A 24,107-nucleotide genomic window follows, 5' to 3' on the forward strand; every position below is an offset into this window, starting at 1 on the left:
GTTTTGTAAGACAACTTATTTTGCACAATTGTATATTTTTCTAAAGTCCATTTTTTGCTTACAAAAAAATATATTTTTTTGCTTACAATTTAACTTACGTCTTAATAAACACACAAAAAGTTCAATTGTTTTGTTTTTATTGACATTCTTCAGATGTTGGACATATACACACACACACACACAAATACAATGACTTGTTTATGTACACAATTCACAGCTATGCAACAGCTGTACAGATGTATTTGGTGATACAGTAAGTGAGCTAAATTTTAACAGTGCAAACAATGCCACAAAAAGAAAAGATTCATGCCGTTGTCATGATTCGTTGTCATGGCGACCGAGGCTGTTGTGTTTCCCGCTTGTGGTCTCGTCACTCGTCACTTCCGGAAGGGGCAGTGCTGAAGTAAGTAGCTCGAATACGTAGCTCAATAGGGTATACATGCACTAAGTAGCTCGGCAGAAATCGCATAATCTAGGTCGTGTAGCTCGATTCCGAGAAATCAAGTTTGGTTCGATTTCAGCCGAATTAAGGTGTATACATGGCATTTTGAACTTCGATTTCAGTCGAGCAACGGCAGAAATTCGATTCTCTCTATGTGCATGTAAACGCACTGACTGACCAGAAGGAGGTGCCCAAAGTCTAGTGGTGTAGCAATGTAACTAACATAAGATTTCCACCAGGTAACAGGTGATACATTATTCATCTAAACTCACACGCTCCTTACCTCTGCTTTTCGGATGCTCTCTTTCGCCTCCTCCATCTTCAGCTCTAATTCACTGGTGTTGTGCTCTTGCTGAGGCGTCCCTTCACACTCTGACAGAGTCTACAAACACAAAAATCACACAGTCACACTCCCTGACATCCTGAAACAACTTCTGGTCACTGTACATGTCTCTTACCCGTTGACTGTGGATGACGTTCTTGTGTTCCCTGGCTACGCGGGTGGCCCACTTCCGCGCCTCTTTATTCAGATTGTGCTCCTCCGCTGTGCCGCTCTCCTTCTCTATCTGCATTACCTATCACGGGAGAGAAATGTTACAGTCCCAAGCTCATCTCCTGTGACAAGCTGGACATGAACAAATTGCAAATAATACCTCAAATGACAGGCACGAATGCAGTTGTATGGCTCTGTAAATAGAAATCATGCTCCAAGTATAACCCAGTATCACAGAAACAGGAAGCCTTGTATCAGTACGCATCAGGCAACAGATACCAGTGTGCACAATATTACCAGTATCATCATAAAGTAAGCCATAACTGCAGAGTGCAAAATGCAATCCATAATTAATTTTCTGATGTTTCTAATTTATCCACGTACCCAATCAAGTTTCCTAAACACTTTCACTAACAGTTCATGACATTTTAGATACAGACTTTGTCTTTTTCCATGATAAATCTGGATAAATAAATGTAGTTTTTTAATCGGGAATATTCAGAAACCACTTTACTCTGGTCAGGGTCATGGTGGATCTGAAAAACTAGGTATGAGGCAAGAATCCAGCCTGGATGGGATGTCAACCCATATACATTCACATACTCATTCATACTTCGAGCCAATTAATCATACTAATTCACCTACTGACATGTTTTTGGGAGGTGGAACAAAACCAGAGAAACCTGCTGGTTCAGAGGGGAAAAAAAAAATGCAAATTCTTACATCAAAAAAAGCCAAATAAACACAATGATGGTGTAAATAAGGCAGATTTTTGTTCAGAGGAGCTTCTAAGTACAATAGTCTTACAGCTAGATTTCACCTTTTATTTACATAAGGCAATAAAACTCTTTTTGGTCCACTATGGTCAGTAATATAACACAAATAAGGTTATGCTATGTAGTTTCTAATAACATTCCATTCAGAGATAAAATGAACATGTCAATACCTTCGAAATATACAATTAAAATTGTCTCTTTTTCCCCCCAATTTATTACCCAAATCTTCAATAATATAACAAATAGAAACCTGTGACAAGTTGGACAAACAGAGTTCAAAAACCCAGAAAGGAGGGAACCCATGCCGGAGCACGCCTGTGGACAGAAGTCTAAATATTGACCAACTAAACACTCTTCAGTGATGCAATCGGCTAAAGAATGGGACCATTGACATGCACTCGCTAATTTTGGGTATGGGTGGCACAGAACAGACCGGCTGCTGTTAAATCTTTACTGAATGTACCTGCTGTCTTTTTTCCCCCCCCAGAAAATGTTTCTAAAACCTGTAATCCATGTACGTCATAAATCATATACGAATATTTGAAACATACTATGTGATTTAGAATAACTAGCAAAAAAAAAAAAAAACATTTGTGCAATTATTTTTTTTAACTCTTGTTAACACAGCTGCTAAACAAACTTAAACCTAGATTGTGAGCTAAATACATTTTTAGTACACACACAGATCTTGTTTTCCAGTTTGATCATTTCTGGAATCAATGCATACAGTGGTGGCAGGTTTTGATTCGGAAGGCGTGTCAGGGAGGAGTGTGGAGCCAAAGGCAAGGTGGTTTCAGATGTTATGTGGCGAGAAGGGCGGAGGAGAGTCGGCTAGACTACACACGCTGCGCCCAGTAAGTGCGCCCTCACAAAGCTCTCTTTTACAGGCCTCCCTGCAGCTCCACGCCTCTTCACCCTGGGCACATTTTTCTGGACTCTTCCATCTCAGTGAGAGAAGTACCGCGTCACTAATATTTTCATTGGGAACAGGGTGGTACTTGTTTAATTTCGAGAGGGAAAGAAAAGGAAAAACAAAACAAAACAAAAAGAGGCTTGATGCTTGAACAAATTATCCAGTGTGAAGGTGTCCCGGGGCCCGAGTGGAGAACTGGGTCCAACGAGAAAGAGAGACAGAGAGAGAATGCTTAAAAGGTAGCAGAACAGACGAGAGAAGGCTAACTGAGCCAAGAGGCAAAGGATACCAGAGTGCAGGATATTAACAGGATCATCATCCTAAATCTGTGTTTAAAAAGACGACATCAAGCACACAATGTATGTCGACTAAAATTGACATCACATGTAAGTGGCTGAATCTTACACAGCGTTCTATTCGGTTCTGTAATGCCCTTACTTTATACCCTATGTAGTGAGCCAATATAGTGAATAGGAAGTCATTTAGGATTCAGGACGATTGCATATCGACTGGGGCTAATGTTTACTCTCCACGAGCCTTATTTAATATGTCTCTGGAAGAGAAGAACTTACAGAATCATTCTCACAGGGTTGAAAGTTGAAGGGGGAAGCTTTCTGAAACGCAAGGTTCTCCTGGATAAAGAGCTCCTGATGAAAGTCCTGCATAACCTACACAGAAAGAGATGCAAAAACACAACATATTATATTATATTATATGGGCGGCACGGTGTTGTAGTGGTTAGCACTGTCGCCTCACAGCAAGAAGATCCGGGTTCGAACCCCGTGGCCGGCGAGGGCCTTTCTGTGTGGAGTTTGCATGTTGTGTCCGCGTGGGTTTCCTCCGGGTGCTCCGGTTTCCCCCACAGTCCAAAGACATGCAGGTTAGGTTAACTGGTGACTCTAAATTGAGCGTAGGTGTGAATGTGAGTGTGAATGGTTGTCTGTGTCTATGTGTCAGCCCTGTGATGACCTGGCGACTTGTCCAGGGTGTACCCCGCCTTTCACCCGTAGTCAGCTGGGATAGGCTCCAGCTTGCCTGCGACCCTGTAGAACAGGATAAAGCGGCTACAGATAATGAGATGAGATTATATTATATTATAACCACGCAGTATAGCAAAATCTATCAATCCTTTCTGACCACGCCAATTGGGCTCAGTGTGAAAGAGGACCTGTATGTGTGTGTTTTGAAACTTAACTCTGTGCAAACACACACCGCAAAGAAGACACACTAGACCAAGGATAAGGTCATGCTGAGACGGATGGAAACAAACTCGAAAGATCATCATGTTACTAAGATGCAAGACTGGCTCCAAATCAGAACAATATGACCAAGTGCCTCAGTTCAACATTCGAGGTAAATAACAGAATCAGCATTCGGGATAACAACGAGTGAGATTTTATCACACATCAGTTGAACGAATACATATTTTCTGCTTGAGACACTCTGACTTGGAGTCAACGGACAATGATTTATTTGAGCCACATATGTTGGCCAGAGCTCCAGTGTCTAACTTTTAAGGTGCGTTTCTAAAGTGAATACTGTGCAGAGGGGCCCAGTTACTGTAAGATCCAAACTGTGCTGAAACATAACATAATATGTTTACAGACACCATCATGTATGCAGTGGGACTTGATCTGGCTGCTTTTTACTGCCAGATCAAATTCCCAACAGCACCCGTGAGGCCATTGTGCTGTCTGTGTGTTTTTCCAAGGCATGTGTATATGTTTGCAAGTATGTTCCACTCACTCCACTGGACTTCTCCAGCAGGAAGTTAAAGGTGTCCTGAATGACGTGGGATGCCTCTAGCTCAGCCTGACACAGTGAAACCAGATAGCCTTTCATGTGATCATACACGCTGCCATCCAGGACCTGGGGATGGACAAAACAACAAAGCTGTATCACAGAGCTAAAAATTTTATTTGGTTTTACTCCAGGGCTCGACATTAAGCACTGCCCGATTGCCCGGGGCAAGTGAAACATGCATTCGGGCAAGTGGGATATGTCCCCGACGTGCCTGGCCGGGGCATGTCCCTCACTACGTATCCGCCATTATGTCTTGGCTGTTTTCTTAGTCTCGGTTTCATTTACTGCTTTCCAATGTTACTTTATATACTCCCGCTGTTGATATGTGTACTGTTTACACACCCCTTGTGCATGACATCACACATCACGTGATAATTACAGCTGGGGTCAGACAGACACCATCTTTCATGCAAGCAAGGCTTAATCCGTCTTCAGTATGGTTAATTTTTGCGCCGTGTTTGCTTGTTCAAACAGAGAAATGGATAAAAGGCATTACCGTCCCCCCGCTATCAAGAAAAATGTTAACAAATTGAAGCAAATGCTTCAAGAACAACGAGGAAATGAGTGGTTAAAGAATACGAAGAGAGGAGCTAAGCCTAACAACTCCAAAGAGATTCACGATTGTATTTAAAATGCCTTTTACAAAAACAAAGTCGGAAGTGAGGACGGAAGAGTTTGCTTAAGAATCTCTCTCTCTTTTTTTTTTTTTTGCTCACATTCAAGTCAGTGGCTTCATGAAAGTGTTTGATTTTTTTAAAGGTGAAGCCGCTTCCTTATTCGACACAGAAAACCCAGATTGGTTTCAAACAACTCGGGCATAAAAAACTCAACAAGGAGTGGCATGCGCGATAAATCCTGAAAGAACAGAGCAGAGAGAGCTGGAGCTTTGTTTCTGTTATCAGAGGAACACAGTCCTGTGCAAAATATTTATTTTGATATCATCTACCTTTAGATTTATTAACCAAAAAAAAAAAACACGCCACATCATGACATGCACATGGCTGCACTGATTCAGTTACAGGTTGCCAGGTCTGTATAAAACACCAAAACCTACACACTAAACAACTTTAAAGGAGATACGCAGAACCTTTATTTTTAAATACATTTCTGAACAGATAGTATCTCCATCCTTGACTCTTGTATGCTGCATAAATGGGAATAAAAAATACATTTTTGAGAGTTAAACTCGACTGCAAGGTTGGCATTGGAGCTGCCCCGCTAAGCCAGCCAGCCCTGAGTGCGTGACGTCACAGCAGGAACTGGTTTGAAGGCCGAGGCCTTTGACAGCTATAGACCAAAGTCATATAATTAAAAATTTATGGTGAAAATAAGAAATACTGTTACCGACTTACTCAACTAAGACTGATTTGACTTCATTGATTGTGGGTTGACTCTCATTAAAACAGGATGGGTGTTATACAGTGGTGCTTGAAAGTTTGTGAACCCTTTAGAATTTTCTATATTTCTGCATAAATATGACCTAAAACATCATCAGATTTTCACACAAGTCCTAAAAGTAGATAAAGAGAACCCAGTTAAACAAACGAGACAAAAATAGTATACTTGGTCATTTATTTATTGAGGAAAATGATCCAATATTACATATCTGTGAGTGGCAAAAGTATATGAACCTCTAGGATTAGCAGTTAATTTGAAGGTGAAATTAGAGTCAGGTGTTTTTGATCAATGGGATGACAATCAGGTGTGAGTGGGCACCCTGTTTTATTTAAAGAACAGGGATCTATCAAAGTCTGATCTTCACAACACATGTTTGTGGAAGTGTATCATGGCACGAACAAAGGAGATTTCTGAGGACCTCAGAAAAAGCGTTGTTGATGCTCATCAGGCTGGAAAAGGTTACAAAACCATCTCTAAAGAGTTTGGACTCCACCAATCCACAGTCAGACAGATTGTGTACAAATGGAGAAAATTCAAGACCATTGTTACCCTTCCCAGGAGTGGTGGACCAACAAAGATCACTCCAAGAGCAAGGCGTATAATAGTCGGTGAGGTCACAAAGGACCCCAAGGTAACTTCTAAGCAACTGAAGGCCTCTCTCACATTGGCTAATGTTAATGTTCATGAGTTCACCACCGGGAGAACACTGAACAACAATGGTGTGCATGGCAGGGTTGCAAGGAGAAAGCCACTGCTCTCCAAAAAGAACATTGCTGCTCGTCTGCAGTTTGCTAAAGATCACGTGGACAAGCCAGAAGGCTATTGGAAAAATGTTTTGTGGACGGATGAGACCAAAATAGAACTTTTTGGTTTAAATGAGAAGCGTTATGTTTGGAGAAAGGAAAACGCTGCATTCCAGCATAAGAACCTTATCCCATCTGTGAAACATGGTGGTGGTAATATCGTGGTTTGAGCCTGTTTTGCTGCATCTGGGCCAAGACAGTGTGCCATCATTGATGGAACAATGAATTCTGAATTATACCAGCGAATTCTAAAGGAAAATGTCAGGACATCTGTCCATGAACTGAATCTCAAGAGAAGGTGGGTCATGCAGCAAGACAACGACCCTAAGCACACAAGTCGTTCTACCAAAGAATGGTTAAAGAAGAATAAAGTTAATGTTTTGGAATGGCCAAGTCAAAGTCCTGACCTTAATCCAATGGAAATGTTGTGGAAGGACCTGAAGCGAGCAGTTCATGTGAGGAAACCCACCAACATCCCAGAGTTGAAGCCGTTCTGTACGGAGGAACGGGCTAAAATTCCTCCAAGCCGGTGTGCAGGACTGATCAACAGTTACCAGAAACGTTTAGTTGCAGTTATTGCTGCACAAGGGGGTCACACCAGATACTGAAAGCAAAGGTTCATATACTTTTGCCACTCACAGATATGTAATATTGGATCATTTTCCTCAATAAATAAATGACTAAGTATAATATTTTTGTCTCATTTGTTTAACTGGTTCTCTTTATCTACTTTTAGGACTTGTGTGAAAATCTGATGATGTTTTAGGTCATATTTATGCAGAAATATAGAAAATTCTAAAGGGTTCACAAACTTTCAAGCACCACTGTAACTCATGCAACATGCACGTACAGGCAAGCATTTTCACTGATAAAACGTAAAAGGCTAATTAAATAATCAGATGAACTGAGACAATCACATTCTGAAGCAAATTAAATAATCTTATACTGCTAACCTAAACACACAATACAAGTTACATGTATTAATCTAAATGCAGGTAAACAACGAGTGTTTTTGTTGTTTTGTATCCAAATGAGAGTCGCAGCTTACCCGTCTGTGTTCTCGCTTCTTGAAGGCCGACCTTGTGGCCGACTGTTTTGAAACAATCTGACTTTCAGTTGTTCGTTCAGTTCTCCGTTCATTCACTTCTTCCATGCAAGGATGAGATACTGCTGCTGAGGCGAGCGTATCCAGCGGAGAAATCAGACGGCTGGTCCACTCATTCTCCATTTTCTCCATACTGAGTACTCCGCCCTTACTGCTCAGCTCAGGCAATTACTAAAACCCAGGACGTCACGTCACCGGTTTTAGCAACAACCGCAGGGAGATCACTGCCCGAGCAATATGATGTCATGTCCCGTCCTGGGTTTTGGCAACAACCTTCAGCCCACACTCCGAGAGAACTGGTGCAACTGAACTTACTTTCCTTTTCTTGTAGTTTTCTTTTCCTTTAATTGTTGGTACTGCACCCTCTTTCAATAGGGGCTTATAGATCAGATCAGAGGTCTCGTACGAGTCTTCAGTAAAATGTGCAGAGCAGAGGAGAGATCACTTCGTAGGTGCCCAATGTGCCCGTGAACGTCTCGCAAAATTCATCTTTGCAGTTCGAACATTCTTGGGCCATGAATGCAACATAAATCCACCTTCTGTCGTGTTGCTGCACCGACCAGCAGCACATCTACGTGGCATGGCGATAAATTAGCTCAAAATGGAAGCTTGAAGTTGCAGTCAGCTCTGTGTTTTAGTATAGCCGAAATGGCGATGAGACCGATAGCCTTCCTACTGTACTGTGATGTCACAGATGTCAAGGTCATTCACTCAGACTGCTGCCTATAGAAATCATTTTAATCATAAAAATTACTATATTATTGTTAATGCTTAAAACTATTTCTGTGCCATTCTTGAGGTCTCAAGGCATTTATAAACAAAAAGTGAGGCCATGGTTCTGCATATATGCTTTAAAACTCAAACATTATCCTGTCTGTCATGACACAGTGCTGTTTTTTTTTTTTTAAACCTAGAGGTGGATGATATAACAAAAAATAAATAAATAAATTGGAAAAAAACCCACAATATATAAATATTCTCAAGCACAGTACTGTTCAAAAGTCTTGGCACCCTATTGTTTTCTTCATACAAACTTTGTTATAGATTTCTATTTTATGATTTCTACATTATCGAGTAATGAACCTACAGTCTGCGAGAGAGTTCGACACAAACACACTGAACTTTACGACAGCTGCATGCATGTGAAATAGAGATAAATTGACGAAGGCAGGAAAAACTATTTTGGATAAAATTGTTATTGTCTGTTACAAGTAAAAAGTTAACCATAACCAAAGTTAAAAATAAACTTAATCAATAACCAAACTTCAACTCAGTGTGTGATCTTCATTTTATGTTGCAATTCACAACTATTCTATGGTTTTCCTAAAAAATAAAAAAGTAGTACTTGCAAAATGTCGAGCCCTGTACTAATGAAATATTCATTTAAGCTTGTTTGCACTATTGCCTGGCTGTCAAAACCTTCTATTATGTGTATGTTATGTATTATTTATTTTGCCATTTTTTTCAGCATTTTGCCATGTTGTCCACACATTGGGATCCTATAACTTAAACAATAATGGAAATATGATCTCTGCAGAACAAATATGATGGCTTCTCATACACGTGAATATACACATTCTCAGCTGAAGTCTAACTTTAAACATCCTCATTTAGTAGGAGTTATCTTCAAGTGGTTTGTGGGTGCATCAGAGTGCATTCACTTAGAAATTATTCCTGCTATTCCTGCTCTGAAAAGCCTTTCAGATGAAACAGTGAAGTTTGTGCACTTGGATTGGAACCAAGCTGGAAAATGTTTGTGCTTATTTGTTGGGAGGCTGTGGCTACCCTGCTGAAAACAGCTTACACGAGTCTGAGTTCCAAGATGATCCTAGCTGGCTCATGCTGGTTGACTAACAAAACAAAAGTTCATGACTTGTGAGAAAGTTCTGCAGAAAAAAAGTAAATCATTGTTATTTTTAGATATTCATCTGGCTAGTTAGGACAGTTAATTCGCTAATGTTAAGTTAATCTAATTTTTAAAAAATAACTCGCATTTTTTCCCTTGTTTAAAAATATGTTCCAGTTTCTTCTTTCTCCAAGTGTCTTATTTCTACTAGTATGCTGCCCACCATTATTCCACACGTTGGACAACTAGTCTGTTTGTTTTGACTCTACTTCCTGAACTGATGTAAGGTTAAAAGCATGGTGAGAAATAGAGCACCACCTTAATGCAGCTGATCAGATCGGTCTCGTAGTAACGGCCCTGGTGGGCGTTGGCTGCTGCCAGAGTAAGCAGATATTCGTTCCTGGCGTGGGTGGCTTTGGAGTTACATTCATTTCTCTTGGCTTTCAACTGGAAAAAGAACAAAATGTGAACATTCTTGAATGTTTATTCAAATGAATAAAAGGAAGAGAATTTGAGCATCAGTTCAAGCATTAAATGAACACAGACCAGAAGTAGTAATGCATAAACTGGCAGCTTGTTGTGACTTCTCCACTCACCTTCACGCTTGCTCTTTGTAAACTGGATCTGGATTGAAAAAGGCTGAGTTTGGACCTTGGGACACAAAGATGGAGAGAACAGAAAAGGTATATTTAGACCGGAAAAATGGACAATACAATGGTTATGTAAACAACGGCAAATCTGTCTTTCATCACGAGTCCAGAATGTACACGCAAAAGCACTGCTTCCTCCTCAGGTGTGACTTCCTCGGGGTTTTTTTTTTTTTTTGACAGAACAATGAAAGACCACTGTTGACCTTTCTCCTTCCCTCTCTACCCTGTGTGGAAATATGTGTGTGTGTTTGTGTGCGCGCTTGGGAGGTTGACAACTGTTTAACAAATTCTGCACTCATGCTATAAATCCTCTAGCTGCAGGTAGACAGCAATATTATTCCTGCCAATGGCAAAGAAATATCCTCAGACAACACGGCCTTACTAGCATACAAGTGCAAGGTGAAATCATATAGCATTACCCAAACATGATACAGTCTAGGTGGAATTCTAAATATGAGCAAACATCACGTTAGGAAAGCTTGGCTTGTACGCAAGAGTATGCATCCTGAAGCTTAGAAATGTGCGTTTTGACTCTCACTCCAACTATTTCATTTAAGTAGATCATTTCACATATCAGTCTAATCTAGGGCTGCACAATATATCGAAAAAGTATCGATATCGCGATATCATAGTTTGCGATACACATACCGCAAAAATTACTTAAATTTCGATAAAAGGCACATTTTTCTGTGCCGTCCAATCACATTTGAATGTCAACAAGCGCCGCGGGATAACTCCGCCCCCTATTGCAAAACAAGTAAAAGCCTCGTGGTGATGGCGGAAGGCGGGAGCAAGTGTGGTGAGACAAACTTGTGTGAGGAGGAACTGGTTTCCAAAAAAAAAAAATAATGCACGTCTGCTGTTTGGAAGTACTTTGGATTCAGGAGGGGTGATGTACTGCAAACTCAGGTACTTTGCAAGACATGTACCTGTAAAACAGTGGTGGGGCGGCTCACTGGGACAAACACTGCTGTACAGAAGCAAAAAAACATAAAACCGCGCTCTCTCACACACACTACCTCTCACTCTCACACACTACCGCTCTCACTCTCTCTCTCTCACACACACACACACTACCGCTCGCTCACTCACACACGCTACCGCTCTCTCTCTCTCACACACTCACACCACTGCTCTCTCACCCGCATGTGTTATTAACAGATTGTGTTTGAGTTTATGGTGAATCTGTGTCGCTCACCTTCATCTCCCGGGAGCCGCTGAAATTGCCATTTTGAATGCTTTATGTTAATGTAATGTAGTGTAGTTTTCAGTTTTTTGTTTATTTCAACTTAAGACATTTTCTGCTGCACTCACAAAAATTAAGAGATTTAAAGATGATTGATGGACACCATTGCAGGTGTAGCCATGTTTTTCCAATAAAAAATAATGTTGTAATGGAAGCAATGCATTGGGTGTTTTTTTAAAATGCTAGATACAGGGCAGAACGGCGAGTAGAAGTAAGAAAAACATTATATATTTAATTATCGTGATACATATCGATATCGAGATATTCAGTCATGTTATCGAATATCGCATATTTTTCTGATATCGTGCAGCCCTAGTCTAATCTTTTATAATCAGTATTACTAAAGTCCAGGAGATGCACAGTTCTGTCCATGAACTCACAAAATCCTAGTGAATGGTTTCTGTACGTAAAATGAAACACTATTATCAGAGCCACAGTTTCAAATTCACAGGCTTTTATGATCAGCCTTGCCTTTCACAAACTCATGACTTCCTGACATAACAAGAAGCATAACCTTTGTTTGGTATATGGTATTATTCCTAGTCATGGAGACTATAACACGTTATTAGACTTCACCAACTTGTTAGAAAGGAGAGGGCAAACTGGGGTCAGAGATCATTCATTTGCCCTTCGAAGACAAACATTACGTGTGAGCTAATACCACAGAGACGATCAGCAGTGCTCAGCAAACATACTTTGCCTCCATATCTGCTTTCTCCCTCACGGCCTGGGCCATCTGCTCTGTCTCCTGGTACTTCTTTCTGGACTTGGTCAGATCCTTTACTGTGTCCTGCAGCTCGGCCTGAACCCGCGTAAGCTGCTCGATACACTAAGGCACAAGAATGCAAATTAAATTAGAGTAAAATGTTGATTAAAATGAGACATGGCATATTATACCGTATAAGGTCATAGTATTACATTTCTTTCTAGGGCAGGGTTCTCCACTTTTCAAAAATAAAAGGTGGCAGAGGGGGTGAGACCCTGGTGGGGGGCGGAGCACCGGTGGTGGTGGTGGTGGTGGTGGGGGGGGGGGGGGGGATGAAGTCCCCCTGAAACTGACGCACTTTGGGATTTTTTGACAGTGAAACTGGCCAATAAATGGACAGGCAATGCTAGATCACTGTTAAAATCATTTTACAAAAAATTAACACATTCTTAAGGCCTCTGCATGCTCTTGTGACAAGGCTTTCGCAGATAGCTTTTCGCAGACAGTTGTAATTTATCGTTGAGCGGGGAGTAATAGGCGTGCACGATGTTATTCACTGCCACAATGCAAGGGGGCGCGAAGTCGCGAAATCGCTAGGAGTAGTTGGTGGGTGTGGTTAGTGGAGTGTTTATCCTCCGGTTACTTATAATGACTAGAACTGGAGTCGTATAGATGTACGTACTTCCTCACTTCCTCGATCAACCGCTCTTCGCGCTGCTCCATCTTCGCTTGTGTTTTTAAAAATGGCGGTCGTGAAAACAAACCAAACCGGGAAAGTAGTGAAGCGGAAGTGCGTGTACAGCGGATGTAGAGTGGACCAATCAGAGCCCTCTTGTCTGCGAGGCTTCTGCGGTGGTCACAATTTTTGGGAGGTGCACGCAGAGCGTCTGCGAAGGTGGAGGAGCTACGCAGACACTGTCTGCGACGCTATCTGCGAGGACTGGGTTGTCAGCATAAATTGGCCTTTACTGTACATATCATCTTTACTGTCAATGTGAGACTCATTTGACATTTCAGTTGAGACTGATGCGCCTGTTACGCATCCCTGAATTAATTATATTTTTTTCTGTGTGTGAAAAATAAATGAACTTCCATGCACAAACAAAATACCCAATTACAATAAATGCATATATTTTTTACAATACACAATGTTAATTGGGTGAAACCACTCCAATCAATGCACGACCTGGTGCGCGTGCCCGAGACTGGCACTACAAAGCCACCTCGGCCTCCATAGTTCGGGTCCTTTGATCCAGGAACCCGGAAGTCCTGCAGTAAACAACCACTGAAGCAACGAGAAAATGCAGCTCTCGCCTACATGATCACAGATACGTAAAATAAAAGACCTGGACTTAACTAATGTGTGTGTGTGCGCTGTTATATGATTACTGTAACTGTGTATGGTCAGAAAAGACGATAGATAAGCGTAACCGTTGCACAATAACGCTACAAACACCTGCAAAGTTATTTAGCTGCTGGCTAGCTGCAGCTTGTAGCTTCTAACGTTACTATGTGTCAGTATAGTGTAATGTGGTGCGGTGTAGTGTAACGCAGGGATAGCCCCGCATGCATTCGTTTAATGGTCTTCTGCATGTTAAATAGTTACAAAATTATAATAAAGTGAATACGATTTATTTGGTGTATACTGATGAAGTTACTTTTTTTTTTGGCCACGGGAAGGGTGGGGGGCCAGAATTATAACGTGGCAGTGCGCCACTTTAAAAGCGTCCGTGGAGAACACTGTAGGTATTCTGAATGATGACAGCAAGCGACTTTATTACAGTAGCTTTCATCATCCTGAGTATGTCTGTAAGCCGAGTACCTTTTTTAGCTGCTGCTCTTTGTGCACCCGGAAAGTCTTGATCGGCTCTGAAACCTGGCTCCTGTAGCTGTCACAGCCACTCATGCGAGACTGGGTCACTTTCACTACACCCTCCAGATACGCTCTCCATACTGTGCAAACATTCCTGCAAACACACACATACATACAAAATCTTTACTTGATCAGAAGTGGTGTTTCAGATAAACCATCACACCAAAAAAATTCATCCTGAACAAGAGAAAAAAAAAAACCCAAAACAATAAAATGTCTATCATTTGGTTTGGGTATACTGGATGAACAAAGCTGTGTATACTTAATGTTGAACATGTTGAATACATTTGCAGCCACACATTTACAACCATGAATTTACCTGTAGTCTTTCTGCTCTTCAGACTGGACCCCAGGCCATTCCCTCTTCAGATACTGAGACGCTAACTTCTGCAGCGCCTGTGAGGGAGGGGGAAATACTTTGAAACAACGAAATGAAAATCATAGTGAGTGTGGTTACGCTGTAATTCAGCTTGAAATATAACTGCTAGTCGAAACAATGGTGCATCATTGATTCAAGATGGCGGCGCGCCTAGACGCAGCGGCTTTGTGCTCTCCGACTCAGAGTTTGTTTTTTCCATCCTGTTTGGTTAAAAACACCTATAGCCGGCTGGATATTTTACTTATAGGACAAAAATACCAAAACAGTTCTGTTTATACTATTTTCAGTGCAATCTGTGTACATATAGAACCATACAATAGATTTCTGTTTATATTCTGTTTATACCATTTTACCAGTGCAACTCTGTATACTTTACTATTTATTTTTATACTTTATTTGTTCTCCCCTTTTTTCTCCCCTCTTTTTTTCTTTCTATAACTCACAATGAGTCAAGAGCACCTTCAATTTTGTTGTACCTTTGGAAAAGTGACAATGACAATAAAGACTTTATCTTATCTTATCTTATCTTATCATTCATAATACTAGTTATGGAACTGAAAACTCTCATTCATTTCAGTAATCATTAACTAAAAAGACATTTGATGTAAATCCAAAAAAAGTTGACATGGCATAGAAGTACTTTTTCTAAATGCCAACTATTTTGACGACCTCCCAACCCCCAGTCTACATTAAAAGCCCTGGCAGACGAACTGAAATAGCACAGCAGGGTAAATGGCTAAATAGTTAAAATAACATTTAGTGGTGATGTGAAACTATAATATTTTAGAGTTATTCTCTGTGGTCAGTGAACCATGTCAAGGTTCAGCAAAGGCAGAAGTCACGGAGGACATTCAGTACATGCATATAGAAATGTGGTGCACATGAGATTCCAAAAAAAAAAAAAAGGCAAGAGCTGTGGTTTTGGTTTGCGAAGGAATTTACAATTGTTCTAGTAATGCAAATGTTTCTATACATTGAGTATTTAAAATAACGTATGTATTCATGTCATCTCATTCTCTCTAGCCACTTTATCCTGTTCTACAGGGTCGCAGGCAAGCTGGAGCCTATCCCAGCTGACTACGGGCGAAAGGCGGGGTACACCCTGGACAAGTCGCCAGGTCATCACAGGGCTGACACATAGACACAGACAACCATTCACACTCACATTCACACCTACGCTCAATTTAGAGTCACCAGTTAACCTAACCTGCATGTCTTTGGACTGTGGGGGAAACCGGAGCACCCGGAGGAAACCCACGCGGACATGGGGAGAACATGCAAACTCCACACAGAAAGGCCCTCGCCGGCCCCGGGGCTCGAACCCAGGACCTTCTTGCTGTGAGGCGACAGCGCTAACCACTACACCACCGTGCTGCCCCGTATGTTTTATGTATATGAAATTAAGTTACTGGAGAAATGTAATTTATCTAAATAACAGTTTCTAGGAAGTGGAAGCCCAAATACTCAAGACACCACAGTTGGAATGTTGGCCTTGCAACTAATCACAAAAGCGTGTTTCAAAATGTCAGAAGGGTGTTATAGTGGAATGAAATCCATAAATTCTATAGTTTATAGTTATGAGATTGCTTAAAAGCCTTTAGTAATTACAATTTCAACCAAACATATTTGTGATCATTTCTAAAATAACACCAGAACAACACCTTCTTTGTAAATATATTACGTTCATTATGTCTTCTTAAATCAAATCATTAGTTTTCTTTTGTTTCAGACATGTAAAAGTTTTGACCTTTACCTGACATGTTTCGACGGTGTAACTTCCGTCTTCATCAGAGGGTCACCCTCTGATGAAGACGGAAGTTACACCGTCGAAACGTCAGGTAAAGGTCAAAACTTTTACATGTCTGAAACAAAAGAAAACTAATGATTTAACACCTTCTTTGTATTAAAAGAAACCTGTGCTTTGTGTAGACTAATTGTGAATGCAATGGACAGTAACACATTTATACGTGCAGTAAGTCTGTTTGACTTGAACCTTGGTGCTTTTAGCCCCCATGGTATGATTTATTTGGGAAGGCCTTTTAAAAGTAGGTTTCCAGTCCTACTTCTTCGAACACGCTCTTTAGGAAATGTTTTCTTTAGTGCAGTGTAAAACGCAATCGGACCAAATGAAAAAGGTACCATAAGTATGGATTATACACAAATTCAGACCAGGTAAACAGACCTGGCAAAAAAAAAAAAAAAAGACATCTTGGTGAAAGTCACCGATTTGACCTGACCTATATGTAGATACCAGAAATCAGCTCTTACAGAGAGGTGGGATGCTGGTTTAACACTGAAACAGCCTAGTGAAGAAGGCTTGCGCTTCCATCATGCTTCACAAGAGAGAAGACGCATTCCTTCCCTGAATACCATAGAATAAAGAGAATGGTGAGCCCTGATCAGCTTCCAGGCCCTGATTGAGCTCCTGAGTGCATGCCAGGGCCGGACACCACAATCTGTCTTTGTGAGAGCGTGCCAGCCCACCGGCCTCGCCTCAATAGGCTTTAGCAGGAGAGAGGATGAGGATGAGAGAGGCTCCTTTACTCACGGGCCATTCAGGACATCCAGGTGGTGCATCTAGAGGAGCCTCATTCAAACGCACAGACACTGGAGTCTCTTGTGTGCTTCAGAGTTAGCAGCACACCACACCTGGATGCTGAATCAGAAAATTCAGCAGGGGACACGTGCTACACATTAATCATCCGAGACTTTTATTAGGTACGTTTAGAGTTGATATTCAGTAAAAACTATTAAGCTGATATCAGCAGAAAATGCTCGATTAGATATCAGAGTGGGGGAAAGGACTCTTATATGATTATGTAACAACTCTAGCTTGTAATCATAGGGTCTAATATGACTGCTGACTCTGTGTGTCCATATAACTTATTAGCTTTTAAACAAATCATGTTACTATTTTAAGGATGTTTGATTTTCTTATAGGCACGGTGGTGTAGTGGTTAGCGCTGTCGCCTCACAGCAAGGTTCTGGGTTCAAGCCTAGTGGCTGATGGTGTGGAGCTTGCATGTTCTCCTCGTGTCTGTGTGGGTTTGCTCCGGTTTCTCCGACAGTCCAAAGACATGCAGGCTAGACTAATTGGTGGCTCTAAATTGACCGTAGGTGTGAACGTGAGTGTGAATGGTTGTTTGTCTCTATGTGTCAGCTCTGCGATGATCTGGCGACTTGTCCAGGGTGTACCCCGCCTCTCGCCCATAGTCAGCTGGGATAGGCTCCAGCGTGCCCGTGACCCTGCACAGGATAAGCGGCTACGGATAATGGATGGATTTTCTTATAAATAAATATGCAACAAAAAAGATAATCTCCAGCAGTGTTGGGAACAATATTCCAGAGTACAATTACATTGCCCTTCATGTCTTATCTCAGTTATTTGCGTGTTGCTGCAAGGACAGACACAGACAATAAAACAATTCACTGCTTGTCATGGTTCAAAGACCAAAGTGAAGCAGAGAAATAAATGAACCTGGAAAAGGAAATATGCTCCGTGCGTGCTTATATACATATGCGGTAATTTAACTTAATTGGAAAGTAGTATTTAACCTCATCCTGGAACATTTTGCAACTTTCCAACTTTGAAACAATCACAATGTCATGTGTACTGCCTCTCAGGTTCGTACAACCCCGATTCCAAAAAAGTTGGGACAAATAACAAATTGTAAATAAAAACGGAATGCAATGATGTGGAAGTTTCAAAATTCCATATTTTATTCAGAATAGAACATAGATGACATATCAAATGTTTAAACTGAGAAAATGTATCATTTAAAGAGAAAAATTAGGTGATTTTAAATTTCATGACAACACCACATCTCAAAAAAGTTGGGACAAGGCCATGTTTACCACTGTGAGACATCCCCTTTTCTCTTTACAACAGTCTGTAAACGTCTGGGGACTGAGGAGACAAGTTGCTCAAGTTTAGGGATAGGAATGTTAACCCATTCTTGTCTAATGTAGGATTCTAGTTGCTCAACTGTCAGGTCTTTTTTGTCGTATCTTCCGTTTTATGATGCGCCAAATGTTTTCTATGGGTGAAAGATCTGGACTGCAGGCTGGCCAGTTCAGTACCCGGACCCTTCTTCTACGCAGCCATGATGCTGTAATTGATGCAGTATGTGGTTTGGCATTGTCATGTTGGGAAATGCAAGGTCTTCCCTGAAAGAGACATCGTCTGGATGCAAGCATATGTTGCTCTAGAACCTGGATATACCTTCTGGATATACCTTCTTCTTTGAACTATAGAGTTTTAGCTGGCAACGGCGGATGGCACGGTGAATTGTGTTCACAGATAATGTTCTCTGGAAATATTCCTGAGCCCATTTTGTGATTTCCAATACAGAAGCATGCCTGTATGTGATGCAGTGCCGTCTAAGGGCCCGAAGATCACGGGCACCCAGTATGGTTTTCCGGCCTTGACCCTTACGCACAGAGATTCTTCCAGATTCTCTGAATCTTTTGATGATATTATGCACTGTAGATGATGATATGTTCAAACTCTTTGCAATTTTACACTGTCGAACTCCTTTCTGATATTGCTCCACTATTTGTCGGCACAGAATTAGGGGGATTGGTGATCCTCTTCCCATCTTTACTTCTGAGAGCCGCTGCCACTCCAAGATGCTCTTTTTATACCCAGTCATGTTAATGACCTATTGCCAATTGACCTAATGAGTTGCAATTTGCTCCTCCAGCTGTTCCTTTTTTGTACCTTTAACTTTTCCAGCCTCTTATTGCCCCTGTCCCAACTTTTTTGAGATGTGTTGCTGTCATGAAATTTCAAATGAGCCAATATTTGGCATGAAATTTCAAAATGTCTCACTTTCGACATTTGATATGTTGTCTATGTTCTATTGTGAATACAATATCAGTTTTTGAGATTTGTAAATTATTGCATTCCGTTTTTATTTACAATTTGTACTTTGTCTCAACTTTTTTGGAATCGGGGTTGTACAAACAAACACATATCCCATGTTCTTTTGGCTCCTGCATGGGCTGGTTCTTGTTTTTGAATAGGGAGTGGAAAAACACCAACAGTGTGAAGTAACAAAATGATGAGCAAGGCCAGGAGGTGTTTGATCATTCGGTGTCGCTACCTCAGATCATCATCATTATGTCTACTGCAGACACATCATAAACACACTAATAAAGTTTCCACAGTGATGTAAAAGAACAATGAGTCATTATATATGTGCTTGAATTTACCAAAACAATCAAACAGCAAAGCATGAAAGATGAATCTATCAAACTGAGCTCAAATGACTGTCAGTCTTAAAGGTGCATGAGGTAAAATAAGTCTTTTTTGTTTTGTTTTTTTAATTAGGTCTCTTAAGTGGGTTTGATATTTCAATTATTATTTTTTTACTCCTTGAGCCCATTCCTCCATTCCTGCCCATGTTTACGAAGTGTCGTCCCCAGGATCTATGGCGAGCCGTGGACTGTTTATAAAATGACTGACAGCAGACCCACCCAAACACAATCAAGCATTCAGTTTTACTGACAGGTTTTCTCAACAACTTAATACACATTTCCTAAGGCCACGGCTTAATCCACGGTTTGTTTTTTTTAAATCATGTTCTACATATCCTCTAGATTATTTGTAGAAGTAAAGAATAAAAATAAAATAAAATAAAAGACACCTTTGGGTCAGTCCATGAAATGGGGTTACCAAAATGTGACATAGAGGGAGTCACTTAAAACAATTTACAACTGAAAACAACTTTTATTTCCATGAAGCATTGACCATATAAGAATATATAACATAGTTGTTAAGATAACTCCTGCTCTACAATGTATGATAAAATCCATAAATATTTACCCGGTTGCTAATGTAACAAGGACACGAACAAGCTTTTAAAAATAAAGGAAAAATATTGATAAAATCAATTTTTTGCTTTTATTTGCTTACTTTAAACATTAACACTGAATAAGAATTCATTAGAAATATTAGTTCAACATCATAAACACTGAAAATATGAAATGCCAGTATTTCACAAACTTCATAACATCTCTTTAAGATTTGAACAATAACAACAGTCATTAACAGGAAACAGTTTCATCCTATATGGGGTAAATGAGATTATTGAATTCATTACTTTACTTAGTCACACTTATATTTGCACTTCTCTAGAGCACGCGTTGTGGTGTGTGAGATCCCGCGAGAAGTTCTCTCGCGTCAGTTCAGCTGACCTAGATTGAGTAAATAGGTCTCGCAGGTTGTGAACGAACCAGGAAGTGAGTGGACGCTAAGTTAGGATGTGAGAAAAAACATCGATAATTTCTTTTATTGCCGTTTGTTTAAATTTCTTTCTACCTACATCGTTTTATAGTATATTCTTCTTTATATTAAAAACATCAATCATGATTTCAACTCGTTTTATCATTATTTATAAGCCTGGTTTCTAACGTAACACGGTAGGACATCACAATGTTACGTTCACAACCTATTTTTAGTGGATGAATTCGAAGCTAAATAGTTTATAGAACCTTCTTAACTTTATTATGTGAGTGTAAAACTAAATTGCAAGTACCATGAAACTAATTTTATTGAAATTCTCAGAAAGTAATGAAGGTTTATTTAAGCTCAAAGTCAGCAAATATTCCATGTCACAAAAAACGTGTCATCCGTGTCCAGTCACAGGGGAAGAAAATGTTTCACATTTCTTTATTTCAAAAGAAAACTTCATTTATTTATTTATTTTATTTCTTCAAACAATATTTATGGATAATCTGCTAAATATTTCTTTAAATCATGGAAATTAAAGATGAAATGATTATGTAAACCCGGACCAATGAAAAGTAACATCATTTCATGGACTGACCCCTTTATAAGTGAAATGCAATGTCCACTGACTCTTGATGTCAAAATGAGCGGATCTTATAACCCTTATATCGCAATACACCTTTCGTTTAATAACATTTTAATAACAAACTCTATCTGGAAGAAGATTTAAAACTCCAAAATGTGAACACTTTGCTAGATTTGTAAATATATGTTCCTCCATTTCACTGTGAAATAATTATTGAAAAAAATTAAAGGTTTTTTTTTTCAGTTTGGTAATAACATCCTACTCATAGTTTATCACATAGTGCATCATAGAATATATTATGAGCAGATATTTTTTATCATGTGGCCCACCCATAATACTCTTAAATAAAATCTCACTTTAGCCATTCCTGAAGCTCTGAAGTATGCATCGGTTTTGATTATTAAACGAAAACAGATGTCTTTAACTCATTCATACAGTGCGTGTTTGCTACACAAATTCCAACAAAAGACTTTATAACCAGCCCAGGTCTGCTTTTCCTTCCTTTTCATGCTTTCAATCTATCACCCTCATTCCAGTAATGCCACGTAATGCACATTCAGCGTTTTAGACAGGATGAAATGGTTCGACTCTGCTCCATATCCCAAGAGGCTAAAACAACAGGATTCCAAGTTTTCCCATGACCGAGCTTTTTTTAATCTGGATGCTGTTTATATGTGTTCGTGTGTCACAAATATACATGCAAGAATATAATTTATTTATTAATATTACATGCATTACTATTATATTATATTAATATGTATACTATGTAATATTATATTCATATTACATTTAGTCATGTTGTTGGCTTTTCTGGGAACTATTTCAATTTCGATAACATCCAGCTGATTTATGCTCTCTGTCTCAGCATTGTGCCTAAAAGGAACGTTACATGACTGTAGTGACTGCATTTCGATAACAACAGTACATGTGTTGAATATTACGTTTTATTCTATCTGCATTCACTGGATATGAGCAATCGCACGCTCTGATTGGCTACTCTACTACTAGGATATCAGCTCATATACCGTGAGTAAAGAAAAACAAAATGGCGGAGCGTGTTACTGAACCAACTGAGGACGAAATAAAAACTCTACTCGAAAACAAAACCCCAAAAATTATCAAGTATTTAAAAGAAACAGAAATAGCTAAAAGAATATAGTCCCCCCTCCCGCCAATATCCCGTGTTCCAGACTCCAGCCCAGTCGGTGGTGGTAATGTACCTTTAAGTTGGTTTACCTGCCACCAAGAAAATCTTAAAAGGATAGTTCGGGATTTTTGACATGAATCTGTATGGCATCCCCGTCAACAGTGTCGTGCAAACACACTGACTTACCCCCGACAGCATCCTGTGAGTCCAGTTCTTGTCCAGTTTTGGTCCAGACGAAAGTAGTCCAGCAAGTTTGTTGGGGTCACGAAAGTAAAACGTTTTTTGTCTCAAAACAGTATGTGTTCAAAAGAGTGATATATTTGCATCACAAAACCGTTGCCAAATAAAAAGTCAGACCTTGAAATCGCTTGGCACTATTTTCTCTCCCTTCTTATCACTGCGCGCTGCCGCCAGGTGACAGCCACGGCTGTTTCATTCATTGTTTACTAGTGATGGGAATTTCGGCTCTTTTTCGGGAGCCGGCTCTTTTGGCTCTTCTTACTATAAGGAGCCGGCTCTTTCGGCTCCCAAACGGCTCCTGAGATTGTATTTTTGATTTAAAGGAATACACCACCCCCAGATGAAATTGAGTCAGTCCCTGCAGTCCCTAGAGTTGGATGAGTGAGCCAAAGCATTTTGTAGCCGACCCAGCCATTGTCCTGATCTATAAACGCCCAGGTTAGCTTAGCTTAGCGTAGTCGCTGTAATCCGGCGTGTCCAGCTAGCATTGTCGTTGCAAAAGTGAATTAAATAACTCAAGATTTTTTATAATTATTTCTCATGACTTGTACATTCACATCGAGTACACATATCAATGCAAATTAACACGAAGGGATTTACTAGACCAATTTATATCTGGAACTATTTTCAGCCACAGCACAGGCAAAGCACCGCTGCAGGCGCAAAGACACCGCGCAGCGCCTGAAAACGGGTGCACAGCGCCTGAAAACGGGTGTGCAGCGCCTGAAAACCCGTTTTCAGGCGCTGCGCGGTGTCTTTGCGCCTTCCTTTTCCTACCTATTCCTTTAATTGCTGCAATTAACTAGTTAATTCTGATTCTATTTCTCCTCTCAGTTATAATCTGTCCTGCTTTTGAAAAGATCCTCTCTGGGGGAACAGATGCTGCCACTACTGAGGTATTTCACCCACGTGACCAAGTCGTGTGATGCTGCCATTTTGGACGGCACGGCTCGAATCAGTTTGAATGCGAGGAAGGTGACAAACGAAAAAAAAGAAAAAGGAGCGAGATGCAGAAAACACCTTCACTATCCAGCGACATAGGGCATTTACAGGGTGAGCAGAGGGAGAGGTATTTGCAAAAATTGAGGTTAGCAGGCTTAGAGAACGACGTTTACCTGCTTCCACCAGGATTGTTCACTGACGTACGGAAGTACACGAAGCCCTCGTCTTTACCTGACTTCGGCCCATCGCCATACACAGGTATTGATCTGAAAGCGTATAAGAGTTTGGATACCTACAAATATTTTGTGTCAGGCTGGGTAACATGCCTACATCAGCGGGTCGTCCCTGGAGCCGGTGGTCGCCATCTTATTACAGCTAAGGTTTGTTCACATTTTCATTTACTTTCGGTCCTCAGGATAAACAAAATGTTATTAAATGTCATTGAAATAACTTCTTAGTCTGTTGAGACATGGCCCGTTATAAATTTGCTGTTATCAGGCAATGACCAAGAACTGTATTATTAGGGT

The 24,107-nt window shown here is 40.4% G+C and overlaps 1 protein-coding gene across 1 annotated transcript in view; it reads right to left on the minus strand.

Moving 5' to 3' along the window:
* The window catches only part of si:ch211-176g13.8 (F-BAR and double SH3 domains protein 2), a 38,839-nt gene that overhangs the window by 5,606 nt on the left and 9,126 nt on the right, over positions 1 to 24,107 (minus strand). Inside the window, exons 4-12 of the mRNA XM_060908697.1 lie at positions 14,374 to 14,450; positions 14,004 to 14,148; positions 12,171 to 12,304; positions 10,176 to 10,230; positions 9,898 to 10,026; positions 4,371 to 4,493; positions 3,197 to 3,292; positions 901 to 1,017; positions 726 to 824 (exon numbers count right to left, since the gene is read on the minus strand). Coding sequence (XP_060764680.1) covers positions 726 to 824; positions 901 to 1,017; positions 3,197 to 3,292; positions 4,371 to 4,493; positions 9,898 to 10,026; positions 10,176 to 10,230; positions 12,171 to 12,304; positions 14,004 to 14,148; positions 14,374 to 14,450 — 975 coding nt within the window. The remainder of the gene's footprint in view (positions 1 to 725; positions 825 to 900; positions 1,018 to 3,196; positions 3,293 to 4,370; positions 4,494 to 9,897; positions 10,027 to 10,175; positions 10,231 to 12,170; positions 12,305 to 14,003; positions 14,149 to 14,373; positions 14,451 to 24,107) is intronic.

This window comes from Neoarius graeffei, chromosome 25 (genome assembly GCF_027579695.1).
Source record: "Neoarius graeffei isolate fNeoGra1 chromosome 25, fNeoGra1.pri, whole genome shotgun sequence".
Lineage (NCBI taxonomy): Eukaryota > Metazoa > Chordata > Actinopteri > Siluriformes > Ariidae > Neoarius > Neoarius graeffei.